The sequence below is a fragment of the Aulonocara stuartgranti genome (assembly GCF_965226115.1).
Source record: "Aulonocara stuartgranti genome assembly, chromosome: 2".
NCBI lineage: Eukaryota > Metazoa > Chordata > Actinopteri > Cichliformes > Cichlidae > Aulonocara > Aulonocara stuartgranti.
The window spans coordinates 13,439,342-13,461,419 of record NC_138940.1 but is presented as its reverse complement, the minus strand read 5'-3'; the positions used below and the strand labels follow the sequence as shown (position 1 = coordinate 13,461,419).

Below are 22,078 nucleotides of genomic sequence, written 5' to 3'. Positions count from 1 at the left end.
CTTGGTGTCCTGACTCTTGACGGGCCGCAGGACGACGCCATGTTTGATCCGCTCCATCATCTCGTTCACTGCCTTCACTTTCACGTCATCCACACCTTCAGCAGCAGCTGGACAGCCAGAGGGAGACAAACCCAAATTACACCTACTGGATTAACGTAGCGTTATCATTTATTTCTGAGGCTGGCTTTGGCTGAGAACACGCTGCTGACCATAACAATCATGATAAATAATAACAATAACATTCTGTCTATCAATACATGAATATAAAACAGTGTGGTGAAACCCACCAGGAGGCTGCTCAGCCTTCACGGAGGCTTTGGAACCTTTGGAAGATTTCCTCATGATGGCTATCAGAGAGCTAAGAAACAGGCAAAATGATTCAAAATGAAAAACAAGAAACAAAAGAAAAATCACGAGGTCAGACTTATGTGCAAATAGTCAAATTTACTTCCTATTACAGCTTCAGCGACATGTTTATCTCACATATGAAAGAAAATCCATATCAGCTTTTTATCAGATTGTTGTTACTCTCAGTATCAGATACGGGAAAATAAATACGTGATTTTAAGTCCTTCTCTTAATATTTATTTATTTATTCATGTGTTTGCCCTCACTGGCAGCCAGACTTTCTGATTGGCCGAGACAAACGCTGGTCTCTCACCTGAGGGGGTTACATCTGGAGGGCGGAGGCGGAGGTGGAGGGGGAGGGGGAGGAGGAGGGGGTGGCGGTGGCTGTGGAGGAGGGGCGGGAGGCGGCGCGACCCCAGGTGCAGGAGGAGGAGGGTCTGTGCTGGTTGTCATGGCGATTTTTTTCTGGGCCTCCTGGAGCTCGTGAACTGGAGAGAAGAAAACGTGAGCGGTTAAAAATCCTCTCAGCTGCTGGAATGATGATTTTCTTTCATTGAAGCTCCTTCCTAAACTCAGAGAGCAGGATCTGGTCATGTTTTTAACCGTTGTCATTGGTTGCTGGTTTTAGCCCTGACATCATGTGACCCATTTACGAGTATCAGACAGTGTTGTGAGGCTGGAGTCATCCTGTTTCTTTCTGCATCAGCAGAGGAATAAACACAGGAGCCATGAAGCACCGAGACCTGTAACCCTCTTATTTAATCAGCCGTCGGGTCAGCTGTTTCCTCCTCACATTATACTACAATAGAAAATCACTAAAAACCGTAAAACATTGACTGTACCATGGATATTTTATTTTTACTTAGTTTTGCTTAATGTGAATTATAAATGTAGATTATTTCTCATTAATCAGTCTGCTGCAGTTCGTTTACTTGCTCCTCGTCTGTAGAAGATTCAGGAAAAAGTGCTTGAAAGAGACTCAAAGCTAACATAGAAATTATTGATTACTTTGCTAACTGCATTAGGGACCGAGCAGTTAACCTAACCCTCGGTGGACTCACAGCCGTGTTGACCTGCTGTGAGCTTGAACAGTGATATCATAAAGAGCAGGAATGAGCTGATTAACTCCCAGGATCCTCTCAGCAGGCAGGACTCTCACCCACAGACTGTCCGTCTCTTTCAGCAGCATCCACCTGCTTCTCTACACAGACACAGACAAGCTGCCCGGTCCAAAGGAAAGATGGAGGATGAATATAAAAGCCAGTCAGGGAGCAGGTCAGACAAAAACATGAGTTAAACCAGACTTAAACAGTTAATATTTGTATTATTGTCTCTCATATTCAGCTTCAGTGAGTTTGTGACATTTTACTTGAATACAAGAATTATCTGAACCTCATCTCATGGCACCTGCTTCTGTGTTTAAAAGCTGTGGGGTCTTTCTCTGTATGTCAGAGTGTGGGACCTGATGGGTGCCTCAGATTACCATTCAGCCTGCCTGCTGCTGTATGTTATTCCCTTTTCCTATTTTAACTAATTTTTTCATCTATAATGTGGAAAACTTTCATTCCAGAAGATCACAGTGGGCACAATTCAGTAAATACAGCCTCCCTTCACCTCCAGTGTTCTATACTAGGCTCACAATGATATTAAAGTTTTAATCAACACATAAGGTCAGCTGACAAAATGAGGAATCTGTGGGTGTGCAGAGTTATTGAGTCCACCCCTGCTAATCCTCTGCATATTCATCAGCACGTCCATTTTATTAGGAACAAAAATGGAAAACAGAAGGTTGAAGCGGTCTGATTCTGGTGCAGCTTGATCTGAGCACTAAAACTGGGTCAATTGACACATGCCACATTGGCTGGAAAAGTATTGGTGCATAAATAACATGTAGCAGCATGAGGCTTCACTGATCCCAGTTTTAACAGGACTCCAGTTTTCATGCAGCTGAAATATTATTCTGTCCTTTGAAAGAAGAGACGCGCCCACAGGTCTGAGAGGAAGTGTTTGTTCTATCTTTAGCTTCATCACGTCTTCCTACAAAAGCAACAACCTACTTCACTGTGTTACACTCAGTTTGTTTAGGCAGACTCTTGCCAGCCAATCACAGATAGTTTTTTTCTGTTGCTATGCTGTGTGTCTCCTGTCTCCTTTTAATGTTAAACTTCTATTTTAATGCTCACCTGAGGACTTGGTGAAGTGCACCTCCTGTATATATTCTCTATGGGACACTCTTAATGTGTGTGCGTCTCCACCTCCACCCACCTTTTTCCTCCAGCTCCTCGTTCTTCTTCAGTGCCTGCTCCAGTCGTCCCTCCGCCTCCTTCTTGTCCACCTCCAGCAGCTCCAGCTGCCTCTGCAGAGCCTCTAGCTGTGTCTTCACACGGTTCTGCTCCAGCTGTTCCTCCAGGTTCTGCACCTACACACAGGCGTAGCACATGATTCAGAACAAGCCACACAGAAGCACCGTTACCAGACTGAAGGCTTTCCAAGCATGCAGCACTGGATGAAAGGCCATCAGACCCATTAAATCACATGACCACCGCATCTCATCAATGAATAACTAAAAAGTAAAGGACCAGCTTCACCTATTGTTAGATTATAATATTATTTTATGCCATGTTATACCCCTAATTAAAGATTGTGAATTATTATGTAGTTTTAGTTTGCAGTATTCTCCTGAATTAGAAGAAGCTGATAACTATTGCATTCGTTAAACTGATTTGCATTACATTAGACTGCTGATTTATTGTGGATGAATGATATTGTTTTATGATGTTATAAGAAATACTGTTTGCAGAGAGTCATCGCCTTATTTGTCTGATTAGAAGAGAACAGAATATACTGGAGTTTTCTGCCCCATCTCAGCAGGAGCAGATAAACAGGGAGCCAAGGTCGTAGCTTAGGCGCTGTGTGAGAGAAAGCATGTGAATGTTTAGGCTTTTATGATAAGGTGGGAGAACCAGAGGCTATAAGAGTTTGAGCAATGCTCCACCATTTTGAGATCTGAGGCTGTCTGCATACGGTGTCCATCTCCCACGCGTGTGTTCATTAAAATCATCGTTTGACTTAACCCGGCCGGACCAGTGTTGTTATTGTGGTTTTTTCTCGTCTCCATCCCCAATATTTTGAACCATAACACTATTCAATTCAATTCAATTCAATTTTATTTATATAGCGCCAAATCACAACAAAAGTCGCCTCAGACTATGATACCTGCAGAATGTCACCAACTGTTGAAGCAAAACTAAAAGTCTAATTACCTGAGTTATTATACTACATGTACTCTTGCTTTGGATTACTGAGGGTTTTACAGTTTTTTCTGATTGCTTAAGCACATTTTTTGTAACTATTGGCTAATTTTGCAAAACTCTTCACACAAATAAGAAAACCTGTCACCCAATAATCAAAACATTGTAGTTCTCTTGCAAAAGCAAACACAGCTAGATTAACTCTTCACACCTTCGTAAAAATGGTGTTTCCGTATCAAACAGTACACACAAGCCATCATCTACTAAGCACACAATGCGCCAACTGCACACCGATGGTATGAATACAAAACACATCTGGCCTTTGCTTTCTCTGTGCACAAGGTAGGCTATGTCAGTTTGAGCTCATACTTCTGTCATAGATCCATAAGCATAGAGGGATCCAAACTTCAAGTACTGGTGTTTATTCAAACACATCAAAACAAACACAAGTGTTTATTTCCAAGTATAGGATTATTTGCAATCACCATAATGACTATATGGGTTACTTGGTCTGCAGTGAACATGCTTCCTCTGCCCCCAGCATCTAGTCATCTAGCAATTCTGTAAAGTAACAATTTCAGTATTTTTACATCAATGGTATTGGTGTGTTTCTCATTGGCATATGGCAGTGCTACAAATCTTTGTGCGAAGTGACTGTACTAACCGATTCTCATTTCAAGATGTCCTTATGGTACTTGCTACAGTGTAGCGGCTCGAGTTAGGCTGGACCCGTTGGCCAGCTTCCCTCAGGGTCATTCCACGGTTGATTACATGGTCCACTATTGTAGCTCTGATGTCATCAGCAATTCTATTTCTTACTCTTCCTACCCTTCCTCTCCCCCCTCCTCATCTTCCTCTCCCCCCTCCTCATCTTCCTCTTGCTCCTCCTCATCTTCCTCTTGCTCCTCCTTGTCCTTGTCATCCTCTTCATCCTACTTCTTCACCTCCATGTCCTCGGCCTCCTCTACTTCTCACTCTTTCTGCTCCCTCCATTGTACTCCGCACACACAGCTTACCTGTATTATAGTGCTTAGGCTGATTGCAAAGTGAACGAATTATCTAAAAAAGTTTTCACATGTGAAAGTGTGCCAGACAGTTGGCAAATTAGTGTTAATGATAGCCATACATGTGTATACTTTTGCTAGGAGTGTGTTGGAAATTTGGTAATTGAGTGTTGTGCAGTGAATTGTGCCTACAGTTTTGCAAAGTGTGTGTTACAAAATTGCAAACTGAGTGCAAAGCAGTTTTTGTGCTTTTAGTTTTGCAAACTCAGTGAGTGGTTTTGCTATAAGTCTGAATAGTTTTAGAGATTGTGCTACAGGAATCACAGTTAGGGTTTAAGCATTCAGAAAAAACTGTAAAACTCAACCTTTAACAACCTTCTTCTTCTTCCAGCTGCTCCCTTTAGGGGTCGCCACAGCTTCCTCCATCACACCCTATCCCAACATCCTCCTCTGTCACACCAACCCTCTGCATGTCCTCCTTCAGTATTTATTTTTCCTTCAGTCAAGGTCATGATGGGACCGGTGTGAAATATGTTACAAGAAATATGTAGTACTGTAGACTGTGTCATTTCAGACTATGTGCATATTTTCTGTTTATTGGTATATATTGGACTGTCTGATCAACATGCAAACCAAAGAAGAGTATTAGCAAAGAGCAAGCTTCAGTGCTAAACCGATTTAACTCATTTAAAAATCAAAACAAAAATTCCAAAATGTCCAGAAAAGCAGAATCTCCAGGAAGCACCGAGGCAGGACTACAGAAGGAACTGAGAACAGATGGAGCCAATGAGGGTGGAGAAGATCAGAAAAGGAACTAGAGACAAAATGCAAAGCCCGGAAGTGAAACCACAACAAGACACACAAGAAAAATAATATAAAATTTTAATTTAGATATTTAAACTCTTTCAGCACAGCGGAAATATTTCAGCACAGGCACAGCTCTCACTCACCGCTTTGACTGAGAGTATTATTTAACTGCTCTACATGATTTCACAGGTAAACACAACAAAATCACACCTCTGCTATTATCCTTAACCATGCACGATGATCATATTTGCTTGTTTCAGGATATATTCACACAGCTCCAGCAGTAGAAACTCCGCCTTCTTGGCAGTGAAATTAAGGCTGCAGAAGAAGAGGCTTCATATTTTACCTTTTGCTGATGCTGCAGTCGCTCCTCCTCCAGGGTTTTGGTGACAGCAGCAACGTCTTCAAGGGCTTTGAGTAGCTGAACGCTGGGCTCAGCACTCTGCAGCAGCAGCATGCTTTGCCTGTTGGCCTCCTTCTGCTTCACCAGCATCTGCAGAAAACCGAGGACGATAATGAGGATAATGGGAACAAAGGAAGTTTTAGAAAGAGAGAAGGAAATGCCCGTCTGTGAATCTTTACTCTAAACAAACCAGCACAGAATCTGCTTTAATCCCACAGACTGTTCACTTTTCAGATCAGTAAAAACCAGATTCAGGACATTTCACCAATATTAACACACACATCAGTTACAAGCACAGAAACACAGTTCACTGTTTATCACTGAAGCTAGCAGCAGCAAAGCTCAGCTTGGATTATCAGAATGAATGACTTTAGAAAACTGTGGGAGTCACAAAGTGCTCTCGACGAATTGGAGAAACTCTCAAATGCCGATTATGCAAAATATGAAGATTAAGTTCTGCAGCTGTGGTGAGACAGCAGCCACAGCAGCAAGCATGGCTTTTATGTATTAACGTAGTGAAAGATTAGTCATTGTGTTTGCCAGCTGGAAAACTGGAAGCAGTGTTTGATTCCACCATGAATCATGTTTCAAATTTCTGCTCTGCCAAGACAAACAGGAAAAGGCAGATTTTAAGCTTCTTTAGGTGTTTGACTGTACAGCCGCATTTCTGTGACTCACTCTTTACCTCGTGTGCATAAGTTTCAGCTTTGACTCGGAGGCTCTGCTCCAAGTCGAGCTGCTCCTTCATTCCCTCGTACTCCTGAGCTGCCATCATGGAGACTGCAGATACAGGGGGGGGGCATGTTTAGAAAGGCACTGATGTTACACTAAGGGTTTGGAGTTATTAGCATAGCAGCATAAATGTGATGCTGAATGAGGTTACTTGTGCTTTTACTCCAGCTCTCTGCTTTGCATTAAGTTGCTCTTTGCCTGCAGTTTATTTCGACTCACCTCTGTTAAATCTCTTGATGGTTTTGCTTTGCTGCTCGACTGTTTCACGAAGCTGCTTCATCTCGGTCTGATCTTTCTCTGACTGCTCGCAGTGGAAGAGCAAACACACAGAAAACGTCTTAAAAACAAAAACTTTATTTCTCTTTCTATTTTTATTTATGAAATCTTCATGACTATTGAGACACTGACCCACAGTTTAAGCTTGTATGATAAGAGAAAGGTTTGGACTGAAAAAATGTTTCCAGAAACAAACTAATCACGTGACCCATGATGTCACAAACAGTAATGTTTGTGCTGTGCAGTATTCACCTGTGTAATCAGCTCTTCTATCCTTTGCTGCTGGTCATGAATCTGACAGACAAAATTCTTCTTCTCCTCCAACAAGCTGTTCACCGTCTCCCTCAGCTCTGAGCAAACACAGTGAAGTATATTCATTTATTCAGATTAGCAGCTGAATTATGGAGTGTATTGGAAAACTCATCAAGTGCAGTGATTTAAAAATATATTATTAGCAAGAATGAATGAGTAAAAATGAATCCGTGACAAAAACGTTGTTCCAGAACACGTTCCTGCTGTTTGTGGAAGGTGAACCTCATTTGGTGAGCTGTACCTTTAACCTGCTGATGGTACTGCGTGAAGACGTCGGGGCTGCAGTCTCCCGTGTCTGCTGCGTCTGCGTCGGCCTCCAGCGCGATGCAGTCGGAGATGCTGGGGAGCAGCTCGTCCAAACACGGCCGTGACGTCAGACTCGGGTACTTCAGCTTCCTGTTCTCACAGTTCAGCTGCAGGTCAGAGGTTACAGGGGTCGACAGTAAGAGCAGCTCAGTGAGATTAAAGCCACAGAAATCATAGATCACAAACTACCGGGATCAATCCTGAAGCACACATTTCCTGTTTACTGCATTTAGATTTTAATAGATTTTAATAATAATTTTTGCTCTGGTCTGGATTATTTTCTTTTCATTTACAACATTAGTTGGTCTGACAGGTTACGTTGCTTTTATTTTATGAGTTGAGATGTTTCTAATGCTCTGTGATGATGATTTGTTGTTGTTTTTTTGTCTTTTAGAACTTATTTTTAGTCAATAATAATAATCTGGGCAGGCATCATGTATGTCAGGCGTCACACTGGACAAACGATCAGTTCATTTATTCAGAAACTAAATCGGCAACAGGAGGCGAGAGACAAACAGTTTGTGGAAGAAATGATAGAAAGTGACAGCACTTTAAGGCATTATTAGTACTTTTATCAACATGAAAATCTGTTCCGTACCTTTAAACTGTATAATTGTTCACCATCATCGCTGTACCTGTTCTAAGTATTTTAGACATATTACTACATCATTAATGTAACCACACAGCTGTTGCAGTGGAGGCATTAATGCACACAGATAATGTAGTCAAATCGTCTCTGTGCACAGTCATCCTGACTCACTCCTCCTGATACTGCCAGCTGAGCCCTGATAATTCTAATCTTAGCATTGATTATTGAGCAGCGTATGTGTGTGTGTGTGTGTGTGTGTGTGTGTGTGCGTGTTTGCGTGCAACCTTTGTGGCCAGGGCCTCTGCATTCTCCCGACACGACTTCTCGATCTCCAGCTGAGTCTGCAGAACACTCACCTCCTCAATCACCATCTGAGACACTGAAGGAGTACACACACACACACACACACACACACACACACACACACACACAGAGTGTCAGTTTTGCTTTCATACTCTAAATGTTGAGTAATAACACAGCATAAGTAATGCAAGTACATAAATATGGTTTTATTGTTACTGTTTTACACAATATTCACAGAATGAATTGACTTTGACAGAGATGACCATTTTTTAATGTCTGAAGCCAATATTAAAACATCATTTCAAAAAAAGCATCAAACCTCGAGATTTGTGAATAAAATCAGTGCTCAGCAAATTTTCACTTTAGCTGCAAGCGACTGTTATTTAGACGCACACAGATGCAGTTGAAGCTACTCGACCTTTGAACATAATAAAAATCAGGTTTCCAGTACATATCGTAACCTTTATTGAACCTTAAGCGAACAATGGCATGTCCACAGTGAGTTGCAGGTTTTGACCAATCAGAAAGACAGATATTTAAACATGTAAAGTGAGTCATTGAAAGGTCCTTTGAGTGAGTATCTGTCTCCTTGATGCAGAGAAGAGAAGAAGCATGCAGAGCATCGTGCCGTGTCGTTTTGCTCAGAGAGTATCTGCTAACACAAACAGCTGAAAGAAGCAGGCTTGAGGTTGTTAGACGCTCACAGCTGTCGAACGTGTCACCGAGCCTTTGCGACTCCTGGGTTATTTTAAAATGACCCAGATCTGGAGACTTGGTGAAAAAAATGGAGAGTGAGAGGAGAGAAGTAGCTTTGCTATCGTGTCAAAATAAAGCTCAACTCGTCTCACTGTGCTGTCGTCTCTGCTGCATTCAGGGTGTAACTGTGGATGGTGTGTATACAAATTCTTGTATTTTGGGATTACTGGGGATTAATCATCAGAGCTCTGATGATTAATCCCCAGAGTTTACAGTATTTTACAGACGCTAGGACACATTTCTCAATACTTAGGTCACTTTTGCAAAACTCTTCACACAATCCTCCTAACTGACCTTCAGCTTGGCAAAGCAGTTCATTTCACATTCAAAATGCACTACAACTACCAAAACACTTCATTCAGGTCTCAAATAAACTCATTCTTCCAGAACACTAGCAAAGGTTGACAGCCGACAAACACACTTTGTCACCCACAAAACAATGACCTAAAAAACACTAACAACATGTAGCATTACACAGTGTTTTCTTGTGTAAACCAAGGACACATCTCTGTTTATAATTTCAATATATGTTACTGGAATGAATCAGACATCATGCAGAATTTGTTAATATTTGTTTATGTATTTTTATTTTTTTGCACTAAGTAATCCCAAAATACAAGAATTTGTATACACACCATCCACTGATACACATACAATAGTAATGCTAATCTACTCGGTCTTCTCCATTTGGCCACAGATTCTCATCCACATCACATCTTATGTCATCTAGGAAAGAATCTTCTGGCTGCCAGAATTGAAGGAGTTGAAAGACTGAAGGAGTAACACCTGTGTAGATGTTCATCTACAATGAGAATCAGCTGTGGCTGGTTAAACTGCATTTTTAGATTTAAAATATGTTTCAATAAAATATTGCTGTTGCATTTTGCTGTCTTTTCAAGTTTTGCATTGTGTTATTGTTTTGGCCATAAGTTTAACAGTTTTGAAAACAGTATGTAAGCACATGCAAAATGTCCTGTCCGTACAAAGATTTTTGGCAGTTGTTGTGTCTGAGTGAGAAGATAATTCATGAAATTTGAGAGATGTAGTCATTGAATGCATTTTGTGCCAAAACAATGATAACTGGTCCTCAGTTTAGCCCACATAGACTTCTGTTGTGCTCACTGTGTGAGGAGTTTTGCAAACGTTCTCAAAAGTATTGAGAAATGTGTCCTAGCGTCTGTAAAAAACTGTAAATCTAAAGTCTGTATTTCAAATACAGCTGAAATACATGACAAGTTTTGGTATTGCGACACAGTCAGTCCTGGGCTCTCTCAGCAGCTGGCGCTGGATTGTATTAGAGCCAACAGGAAGCTGCTGCTAACATCCTGGCTCCATTAACACAGTCCTTCCTGATCAATATACAAGCTCCAAATCTAATTATACTCTTCACTCCTTCAGCTGAAGGCAGGAGGAAATGTGTTCCTGCCCTCCTCCTCCTCATTTGCCACAGAGACTCTGTAATAACTCTGATGTACTGTCCTCTTTCTTTGTTGTTGTTGCAGTAGCATTTAGCATTGGTCAAAATATTTATGGGCATATTTGTCTGTGGTGTGAAACAGAGAAGTGGCATAAACAGATGAAACCGGCACACTTCTGTCAGACTCCAGAGTAACCCACACCTTTGCAGTGAACAGCTGCTGTAGTGGGCAGCATTCAGTATTTTTTGTATTTGTACTTGCTGGTGAGCCTGCATCCCTCTGCTGAAACTCAAAAGTTCATGTTGGTGCTAAAATATGAAAGAACAGAACTTACTTTTACAGGAATAAAGGATGGAGAGAAGTATACACAGACTGGCATACTGAGCAAGCTGAATACATTCTGGTTCTTCTAATTCTACTCTACTTACAGTTTTTTCTGATGGCTTAAGCACATTTTTTGTAACTATTTGCTAATTTTGCAAAACTCTTCACACAAATAAGAAAACCTGTCACCCAATAATCAAAACATTGTAGTTCTCTTGCAAAAGCAAACACAGCTAGATTAACTCTTCACACCTTCGTAAAAATGGTGTTTCCGTATCAAACAGTACACACAAGCCATCATCTACTAAGCACACAATGCGCCAACTGCACACTGATGGTATGAATACAAAACACATCTGGCTTTTGCTTTCTCTGTGCACAAGGTAGGCTATGTCAGTTTGAGCTCATACTTCTGTCATAGATCCATAAGCATAGAGGGATCCAAACTTCAAGTACTGGTGTTTATTCAAACACATCAAAACAAACACAAGTGTTTATTTCCAAGTATAGGATTATTTGCAATCACCATAATGACTATATGGGTTACTTGGTCTGCAGTGAACATGCTTCCTCTGCCCCCAGCATCTGGTCATCTAGCAATTCTGTAAAGTGACAATTTCAGTATTTTTACATCAATGGTATTGGTGTGTTTCTCATTGGCATATGATTACATGGTCCACTATTGTAGCTCTGATGTCATCAGCAATTCTATTTCTTACTCTTCCTACCCTTCCTCTCCCCCCTCCTCATCTTCCTCTCCCCCCTCCTCGTCTTCCTCTTGCTCCTCCTTGTCCTTGTCGTCCTCTTCATCCTACTTCTTCACCTCCACGTCCTCTTCCTCGGCCTCCTCTACTTCTCACTCTTTCTGCTCCCTCCATTGTACTCCGCACACACAGCTTACCTGTATTATAGTGCTTAGGCTGATTGCAAAGTGAACTAATTATCTAAAGAAGTTTTCACATGTGAAAGTGTGCCAGACAGTTGGCAAATTAGTGTTAATGATAGCCATACATGTGTATACTTTTGCTAGGAGTGTGTTGGAAATTTGGTAATTGAGTGTTGTGCAGTGAATTGTGCCTACAGTTTTGCAAAGTGTGTGTTACAAAATTGCAAACTGAGTGCAAAGCAGTTTTTGTGCTTTTAGTTTTGCAAACTCAGTGAGTGGTTTTGCCATAAGTCTGAATAGTTTTAGAGATTGTGCTACAGGAATCACAGTTAGGGTTTAAGCATTCAGAAAAAACTGTAAGTGCTTTACACAGCATGCCTTTTTCCTATGGTTGTGCTTTCTGTGTAACATTCACACTCCGGCGACTGCATCAGAGCAGCTCAGGGTTACTATCTTGCCCAAGAATATTTGGCATGCAGACTGGAGCAGCCAGGGATCAAACTACCAACCTTTTAACTAATAGATGACCTGCTCTGTCTCTGAAGCTACAGCCACTCACTCACAGACCAATCACAGTTGAGGTCTGCAGAGCTGAAATGTGTAGTTAAATGCACGTAAACAGCACAGGGAGCATGCAGGGTCAATTCAACTAGATCAGCGTTCAGGGTTTGCAGAGTACTCAGTTTAAAGAATCTAAAGTTTAAATGAGTCTTACACAGTTACTCCCTGAATCATTTACACAGCCTGGATCACACAAAATGACCTGCTCTTTGTGCTAAATGAAAAACCTAAAACTTGAATTGACATGTTTTTGTATGTAAAGTCATAGAAAATGTTTTTTTTACTGACACAGACAGCGTATCTGTGATGCATCTGTATTATATTTTGTGAACCAGCTTACACCAGCAGCGTCTCAAACAAACACCATAAAGTTTCATTAATACAAAACTCAGGAAACAAACTTGACAGAAACCTAACAGAAGCTAGCTGCACAATAGAAGCTGCTTTGTGGTTGTCACATGCAGTATGACAGAAGAATCCCGTTCACTGTTTCCTAGCAGGAATCTCAATAACCTGTATTTGAGCACTCAGCGTGTGCAGGGTAACACTTTCCATCACCAGCTGAATGCAGACTTCATAACACAGCACATGAGCGGAGCAGTTAATGACAGGCTGCTGCTCCATCATTTGCCAGACCGGTTGTTAGGCTGCTGTAAGTGAAACTTTCGCGTCTGCTGGCATGCAGAAACATACATCGTCAGCTTATCCTGATTGTCATCTTTAAAAGATGTTAGCTCAGCCGGCGTGCCCAGACCAGACAGTGATCAGAAATATCACCTAATAACACTTATACACAATATTTTCTCCTTAATTTGTAACAAAAAGTAAAGTCTAACTTCTAATTTCACCAATCCATGCATGTCCTTCAAAGCCTTTCCTTGGTGTCCCATTTTCACAAATACATAAACAGAAGTGACGTTTAAAGTTTTTGCTGCATGAAAAAAATCTGCATGTGTAAAAAATGTCAGAGTAATATCAGACAATGAGAAGAAAATAGAAATCCCTCGATGATGACAGTGACCACAAGCTGAACCCGTCTCTGTGTCGCTGATGCCTTCAGGTCACCTGAGCTTATTACATTTTAGAGTCAGGTGAGACCTGCAGGAAACATGACTAATGCTTCTCTGCCTGATGATGCATTCTGGGCACATACCAACAGCTCCGCGTAAACAAAAACAGCTGGATTTAAAGGGCCTGCGGGACGTCGCGCTCCAGCTGTGGATCAGTCACTCGGCTTAGACACTGATCTGATCTAAAGACCACCGAAAAATGACTTCCTTTAAAGCAAAGCAACACATTTGTTAGGGAAACTGATCCAGAATAGTAACAGAGCACTGGAGGAGATACTACAACAACTATAGAACTATGTTACAAAACCACAAATAATCATGCTTTTTAATCTGTGTAGATCTGAATCAAACATATTTTTGCTAAAAGAAATGATGACATCGATCCTGTTGGGCTCTGTTTTAAATGATCGTCTTCACCAGGAAATAAAGCTGAACTACATCATCAGGAGGAGGCTGAGGAGCAGGGGAAGGAACCGTTTTCTGAGGAGACCCAAAACAAAGCTCTAACACATCTGCCTCTGTCCTATATACATGGACAGGAGGGCTTGTGCTTTGCACTAACATGAGAAGCATCTCTAAAGTAGAGTAATTTTATTTTTAAGGCACAAAATCACAGCAAAATTGTTGGGGCAAATAAATAAACTGACCCAAACAAAATAGTTTCCTCATGTACCTCATCATGTAAATGTTTAGGTCTGGGTTTTTTGAGTTTGATTTATTATTATAAATTATTCTAAAAATGAAGCAGGCCTGTGATATGGGCACCAACTGACCCGAGGTGCAATTTTCATTCAAGCTACTTCACCTTCGGCTACAAACTACCCCGGTGCAGGCTGCAGGTCACAGCTTGATGGAGCTAACAGAACCACATCATCAGCAAAAAGAAGAGGCGCTTTGTCTGATCCTCCAATTGGCCGTGCCTTGAAATTCTAGGCCTGTAACAATAGATCATATACCCTGGAGTCCCAAAGCAACTCCCTAGGGACACCGTCGGGGGCGGGGAGCTCCTTCATATGGGAAGGAGACATTGCATCCTTGGTTGTCCTGGGAAGCTGAGAGAGGACCAGTGAGCGCTGTGTCTTATATCCCCACGCCCCAAGAAAGCAGCAGAAAATGGATGGATGGTATTTGTTGGTTAACCACTTAACTATTAAGTACATATTTTTCAAAAACGAATAAAGCTAGGTTAACATCATCTTTTAACTGTTTCTAAACCTATCATAAGATGAAAGTAATAAATGAATAAAGAAAAGTGCTGATTAGAGCTCTGACCAAATAAAATCCATCCACACATTTCTGAGCAGCCAAGAGCTGCAAACAGAAAAGCTTCAGCTGCAGAAGATGTTGACCCAGAGTGTCGGCCATGCTTACATAAGGGCCTGGGTATGGGTGAGGAAGCAGCAGTGAGGATGACGTGAGAGAGAAGGGAGACAGGGAAGGCTTCCGGATCTTTTTTTAATCCCTCATTCAATGTTTAATGCTCGTGGATGGGCTTTGGGTGTGTGATTCCCTCCAATCCAGAGACTCATTTAAACCCTCAGAGATCTCTCAGGGATTCTTTTGGTCCCTTTAAACACTGCTTCAGCCCACATGCCACCGCGGATCGTCCTCCACTTGACTTCACTGCAGCTCAGCTGCAGCTCTGCGGGTCAGACGCAGCAAACAGTTCATTCTCAGCTATTTATAGCTTTCAAATGTTATTTTACAGGAGAAACCCTCAGCTGGTGCAGTCTCTGGATCTCCCGATAATCCCACACCTAATAATGTGCAGTGAGAAATGTTAAGCTTCTTCCTCTTCTTTCTTTTATTTTTTTCCTCTATTGAAAAACCATTAATGTGGCTGTTTACGTTGTTTTAAAGTTAAACCATGCATAATTAATTTATTTCTATCTCCACATGTCTGCGAGGATGTCTTTACATATGTGGATATGTGTAGGTTTTATAATCCATATTTAATGTAATATAGCTGTGCCACATGCTCAGCATTTTATCCAGCAGAACGCGACACACCGACCCTGCTTGTTGTGTCTCCTTTATTTTTCTCGTGTGTGCGTACACTGACGATAGTAGCTTAAATAAGTGATGAGTGACGAAACGTTTCTCCCACTGAAAACGCTACGTCCAGATGAGCAGAATCAACCTTTTGGTGACAAATTGTAAGCTACCAATATGAATTATTAGGAGTTTAAAGATGTTATTTATTAACTAAATATAAATTGGAACCCCAAAGAGTTGAAATGGCGTACTCATGCTGACTGAGATCATGACAAATGATGAAAAATGATGCATCATTTGTCAGATAAGGATTGAAGGATTGAAGAGCAGACGATTCATCTTTTTTGAAAGCATCACAGGAACAGTTTGAAATAAAACATGTGGCTGTCCTCTCACAGACACACTTTGTCCTGCAGAAGCTGTTCTGGGTCAGTAATTCCTCCAAGCTCAGGGCCTCATGAGATAAATGACGTGCTGTTAAAACCTGTGACAATTGAAGCTAAAACAGAGGCAGGCTTTTGTTTTTCATCGACGAACTGCAGCTGGTAAAGCCGCTTTAGTGGCGGTCTGTGTTATCGGCAGAAGATTTGGAGGATTAGCCAACGGTTTGGACATTCATCTGTGCGTAACAGCAAAATCCCAGCGCAGTGTTAAAACAGGGTTAAAATGCTGGCGAGGACAGAGAGCTGTGGCGTTTAAGCTCCAACACTAAGCTAAGCTGTAGATAACTGAATGTCTAATTGTGTAATTATGTTTTAACTTTAGAAGTTCATTGTGAACATGATCAACAGCTTCAATGCTTTAGGGCACAATCTGTGATTAAATCTGATGCAATTGTTATTTTCTGTACTGTTTTTGAGTGTCGGATCCTTTGTGCTCATCGTATTTATGCCCGGGTCCTGATTTCATGTAGTTTGAAAGTTTCTACCAGAGTCACATGGTCACAGGTCCTCTGTGGACTCTGAGCATGTAATTTCAGTACTTCCTGCAGTACTCGAATGCATGGAAAGTGCAGCCACAGGCTTTTATCTAAGTACAGTAGACTGGATAACTAGGCTGCACATGATAATAACACTGCAGGCAATCAGCCTGTGAAGCTGAGTGCTGCACAGTTGGCCTCCAGCTACATGCAGCATTACAGTAGGTGATGCAAAGCACTGGTGGAAGAAGAACATAGAAATATATTTTTGTCTCTTTTCTAAAGTTTATTTGCTGATGTGTTCATTGCATTTCACATATTCTTTTGTCTTCTGTTCTGTGGAGTTTTTCATTGTTCTTTGGTTTTAACTGAGCTCAAACAAATTTTGGCTGCTGCCAAAATCCCTCCCAGGAAGGCAGGTTTGTCACTCTGCTCCTGTGCTCTTTTACTTGCTCTGCTGCACTGGTTTAATAGAGAATAAATTGCAGACTGTGAGACATCAGTTCCGCCTGCTTCCTACTGGCTGAAAGGTTCAGGAAAAGAGCTGAGGGCGCCGGGCAGCTTCCATTTTAACAGAGAAAATATAAGGTTCAAGAAAAGCAAAATAAAGGGAAAGAAACCTTCTGACAGATCACCTCCTCCTAAATGATGCTCCTCAGTGCTCGCTGCTGCAGGAAACATGTTAGGACCTTTGCAATCTGTTTAGTTATTCCTACTTTAGGGTTTGTCAGCTTGCAAACATATTTATAGAAGTAATCTTGGACTAAACTCACAATTTCTGCCATGGAATATGACACAACGCTGCACCAGACGAGACAGGGCAGCTATGCCTGGACTATCTTTGGTCCAGTCACAGGAAAACAACAGAAATGTATTTAGATTTTTAGATTTTTGGAACAATTAATTCTCAACACATTAAAATCCACTCCAAATTAGAATGTGGATATCTCACAGACCAACTAGAGGGACAGTTCTACACAAAGTAAGCCTCGTTATAATCACCTGCACACACATTTATGTGTATTAGTAGCATTCTCATCAAACCCATGATCTTCCACGCTGTTGTTCTTCTCTGTGCTTTTTGCAACTTTTATAAGCAACAAACATTAAATACTCAGAGACTGATTTTGTGAAAAGGAACAAATATTTAACTGATAAATTTTTATGCTAAACAATGACAATGGGAATCAATAAATGGAGATAAAATTAAAACCTTAAAAATACCTTATAAAAACTGCACTCACAGAAGAAATGTAACAGCAGTAGAAGCAAACACAGTGATGCCGAGGTGGACTTTTTAACCACAATCATTTTTGAGACCAACTATAATATATAGTTGGTCTCAAACTATAACAGAAATAACAGAAATATGCTTAAATTAAACTTATATAAACAAAAATACAAAAATGTGAAATGTTGAGTGAGTATCATAATCATGTACGTATTCTGTTACTTTACTCACAGGATTGTAATAAAGTCAGTTAGTTATGTTTGCTCTCAGTGTGAATAGGATCCTCCGTCACTGAGGCCAGTTTATTATCTCACAGAGACTCCGGTTCGGGTCATGTTTTCACTGTTTTATGCTCACTTAATCTCAGACTGGCCTTTGAGTTCCAAAAGAGCTCAAAATCAAGTACCTGCCAGGCAGCCAAGTCTCCCTCATTAAAGCCATTACAGCACGGTCATCAATTATTGAGGAACAGGTAGAAAGGGCCTTTCAAGGACCACAGTGGATAAAGAGTCAGGCAAGATGAGCCCACCCCCCTCCCACACACACCCTCGTCCGTCCCCAGTTTTCTGCTGCTGAATTATTCATGTCAGGAGGTTTTAATAATTCATGAGAATAACATGACAAGAGCGACTGCTGTCTTCTCTGGGGGAAGGCGGTGAATGAATAAATGAGTGAATGAACGATAGACTGGGTGTGTGAAGTGATGAGACCCATGGTGAAAAGGAGGATCAGCATTCTGCTGACACTGCTGAGGATCTTAGGTCCAGTTTTGCTGCTGATGACAAGTTTGTGACACTTTCCTGGCAGTTTGAGGTTTGAGTCGGATTAAAAGACTAGAATATGTTTTTCTCACAGGTTCCCATGAAATGTTCTGAGAAAAATCCCCAAATGAACAGAAGCCTTTCTGATAAAAATTTTAAACACCCAGATTTTAATTTGCACCTGTTAAACATAAGGACTGCAAACAGGAAGGCCTCTTTGTTGTGTGTGTAATGATACGCTTTTGCCGATCGTTGTATTGTATACTGACTCTACTTTAAACTGCAAAATATGAAAGACAATCATTTCCTTCCATTAGGAGCATGCCGTGCACTTTAAACTGCCACATCATTACCATTTAATATGAATATTATTGAGTTCTAGGAGAGGACTGCGATATCTGACAGTCACTGAAGACCTCAACAAAACACCAGCTGGATAACTCAGCTCATGTTTCTCTAAAAGCCAGTTAAACTAACAAATATTTGTTAATTTATTCATTTATTTCATCCCCATTAGCCATAGGCCCCGCCCCAACAACAGCTGCTCGTGCTTGGCTCAGTTAGACAAAATTACAACCGACTGAAAGTCTGCAGACACAATGGCAGCTCTGTGCTCTTAATTATATAACACAAACGGTGCATCAGGGTTAAAGCTGATGCTTAAGTATAATGATCTCTGCAATGATTGCAATCTTAGTTTAGCTTGTAGCGTGTCAGTTTAATCATTCTCACAGAACACTAAGGAAAGAAAAGGCTGTTAACTGGTCATAAACCCAATAACTGGTAACGCTAATTATAACTTTATGATGCCAGGCAGTAAAAATCACCAGTATGATTAACATAATGCTGCTGGGATCATGCTTGTGTGCCAAATTTAATGCCAATGCATTAAATGCTTAAAAATGCAAAAGGTCAGTCTCACTGCAGGATCACGAATGTAGATGACCACGTTGTGCAAATTAAAAGGTCAAATAAAATGTTTGACCTGATGGCAGGCAGGGAAATGTCAGCTGAATTAGGATTTATCCTCTGGGGGCCAAGATGGAGTTTATCAAAATTCTCAGTAATCTATCCAACAGCTGTTAACTTATGTTCATAGAAGGTTAAAAAATACAGTGTCATGCCCTGTGGTGACACCAGATGTAGAGTATGAGCCCTGACAGCATCATTAGAGTTCATCCTCAGGGGACACTAACTTTGGTAAGATCATTTGAATGCCTCCACTTAAATTAAATCAACAAAGGAGCTCAGTAAAACAAAAATATCTTTAAATCAGACATTGACACGACACCGTTAGATTTAGGAAGAACTGCTGTAGTTAGGGGAGGTAGGCGATGACTCTGAATCGGCCTGTTTTACTGAAACGTCACCTGAGGACAAGCCACAGATGGAAAACGCCTGGTTCTCCTGTTACCTTTGGACAATAACAGCTCGCCCACATACACATAGCTGACTGAACCGACTGACATCACTGACCCGCTTCTCTAAGACACAAAAGGATAATTAAAATGTAATCTTTTTGGAAGACAAATGTTGGCTTGTGTGTTCGTTAATATGGCTAAATCTACAAGAATATCGAATATAAGCCTTTTGAATATGAAAAAGTTGGTAGTCTGAATTTTAGCATCCTAAACAGACATTTAGCACCACTAATTTATCCATCCCACACATAATCAGGTAGCTATGCAAACACTTGACTCCTACATGCTTCTATAATAGATAAACATCAGTAAACCTTCTCTTACCTCTGTGAATAATCATGGAAGGCATGGGAGCCGTAGGTAAGTGCTGCAGTTTCCTCAGTTTTAGAATCAGGAGTTAAACTCCTCAGAACAAAAGTGCTCCCCTACAACTGGCTGACTAAACTGAGAGTCACCATGGAAACGGGTGACACCCTCTTAAACACACCTGTTCAGAGGACAAGGTGTTGGTGATGTCATACCAGCAGAGGCACAGATGAATAACGCGAAGAGGGACGGAGGAAGTGAAGGCTCGCTGGGATGAGGTGTCAGGCTGCTCTGTGGTATTTGATATCTGGACATAAGTATTTGTCTGTGTGCACTGAAGCATTAATGGCACCATTTATTTTATTTTTTTTACTTTTAAATGATAATTATAGTTTTCTGCAACCTCTAGGAGGACGAGGACTTTACTAAATGGAAATCTGACAGGTGAAGAAAAATGAGTAGTAAGTTAGAAACTATTAATGAATATGGGCTGATCCAGAAACTCTAAACCAGTTTATCCCAAGGTCAAAGTGAGCAGACAGGAAATGCCAGGAGTAGCTGGATCTTCAGGGTACAGATCAAACATCCATGGTACAAAGCTTGTTTTTAGGACCAGGAAATTTGGTATAGATATCTTCTGTTTTATAAAGTTATAAGGCTTGAAAACCATTGATAAAAATTCGAAGCCACACCCATGTACTTTTAGGACCTGTAACTGGGAAAATATTCATAGTAAAGTCAAGGTAAAAAAATTGGATATACAAGTTCTTGCACAAAAAAACAATCAACTGATTCTGATGGGATATGTGTAAAGGTTTTTCAGAGTTGACTGCTTTTAAAAGTAAGAAGATGACTTGGTATTATTCATCCTCTATAGAACACTAATGTCTGCAGAATAAATGTCTGTCACTCCATTATTGGTTGTTATAGCTGCTGAAGGTTATTGTTTAGCAAAGATTCTTTAATTTCATTTCCTGCTTCAAAACACATTTTTTTGTGTGTTTGAGAGTTTGAGAAGGTGTAAACAAGCTGGACTCACCTCTCTTGATGTGTTTGAGTTGTCTCTCTGCCTCGTCTCTCTCCTCCGTCAGTCTGTTGCACTGCTGGAGCAGACAGCAGGGTCAACCCATCAGATCGTGTTCCACAACAGGCTGAACGTACAGGTCACTGATATCAGCAGAGTGAAGTTACACCCACACACACACAACAGTTTACACACTCAGCTGTGACAAAGCAGCGATTTTATCCTGAAACACTTTCAGCAGGCCAACAACGAGCAGTACCTGGAAGCTGGTGCATCAGACAAACAATCATTCAGAACCTACATCAAATCAAGAGTCACCAGTTAACCTAACACGCACACCTTTGGGGAAGCTGGAGAAACTGGAGAGAACCAACACAGGCACAGGGAGAACACAAAGACCCCTGACAGAAACACTCACACGTTAGGCGGGTACGAACCATGACCTTGCTGCCACTGTAGAATATTTCTGCAGGATTAGCTGCATGTATCTGGTGATTCTCAAGCTGTGATTGCTAAGATTCACTGGCATTACTTTACTTGGTGACACCAACGTTTAAAATCCAACAATAATATTAATCCTTTCTGAATGTGGCTAATATGAAGTAATGCTTAGAACACTGCAGCGACAGTGTTAGCAGCTAACACAAGCATCACAAGCACTTCCTTCCTACCACGTCCTCCAGATAAACGTTCATTTTGCCCGATTTCCCTCTGTGCTGAAGGCTGCGCTGCCCTCTTCCATCGTCTTAAAATGCTGCCTGGCTTTCTGTAATAACACTGACAGCCCATCACCTCTGATAACAGACTGACTCACTCTGCTCCTGCTGACTTGACTTCCACCATAGAAAAAGCCAGAAAGGCCATAACTGCTTATTTTCGCATCCACTGTCTCTTCTTGTGCTGTGTTTCGGACAAGCAGCTGAGGAGACGCCGCGTTTGAATGTTGGAAAAATGAAAGCAGCTGCAAACGTCACAGATTAACAGAAACTCAACATGCACACTCAAAGACAAATCAACTTTTCCACCACACCCAAACATGTATTTCTAGTCTGACTGAGAAAAACACGCACAGCTG

The 22,078-nt window shown here is 41.1% G+C and overlaps 1 protein-coding gene across 13 annotated transcripts in view; it reads right to left on the bottom strand.

Annotated features, from left to right (window-relative positions):
• Positions 1-22,078, bottom strand: part of shtn3 (shootin 3) — a 510,884-nt gene that overhangs the window by 5,878 nt on the left and 482,928 nt on the right. For 9 of the 13 annotated variants that reach the window (XM_082551253.1, XM_082551262.1, XM_082551250.1 and 6 more), the window contains exons 2-12: positions 21,019-21,082; positions 8,313-8,407; positions 7,375-7,546; positions 7,074-7,171; positions 6,765-6,846; positions 6,499-6,593; positions 5,757-5,903; positions 2,614-2,767; positions 662-836; positions 288-358; positions 1-107 (exon numbers count right to left, since the gene is read on the bottom strand). In XM_082551253.1, coding sequence (XP_082407379.1) covers positions 1-107; positions 288-358; positions 662-836; positions 2,614-2,767; positions 5,757-5,903; positions 6,499-6,593; positions 6,765-6,846; positions 7,074-7,171; positions 7,375-7,546; positions 8,313-8,399 — 1,188 coding nt within the window. In that variant the 5' untranslated portion in view covers positions 8,400-8,407; positions 21,019-21,082. The remainder of the gene's footprint in view (positions 108-287; positions 359-661; positions 837-2,613; positions 2,768-5,756; positions 5,904-6,498; positions 6,594-6,764; positions 6,847-7,073; positions 7,172-7,374; positions 7,547-8,312; positions 8,408-21,018; positions 21,083-22,078) is intronic. The other 4 variants (XM_082551251.1, XM_082551254.1, XM_082551255.1 and 1 more) reach the window with 1 other exon arrangement.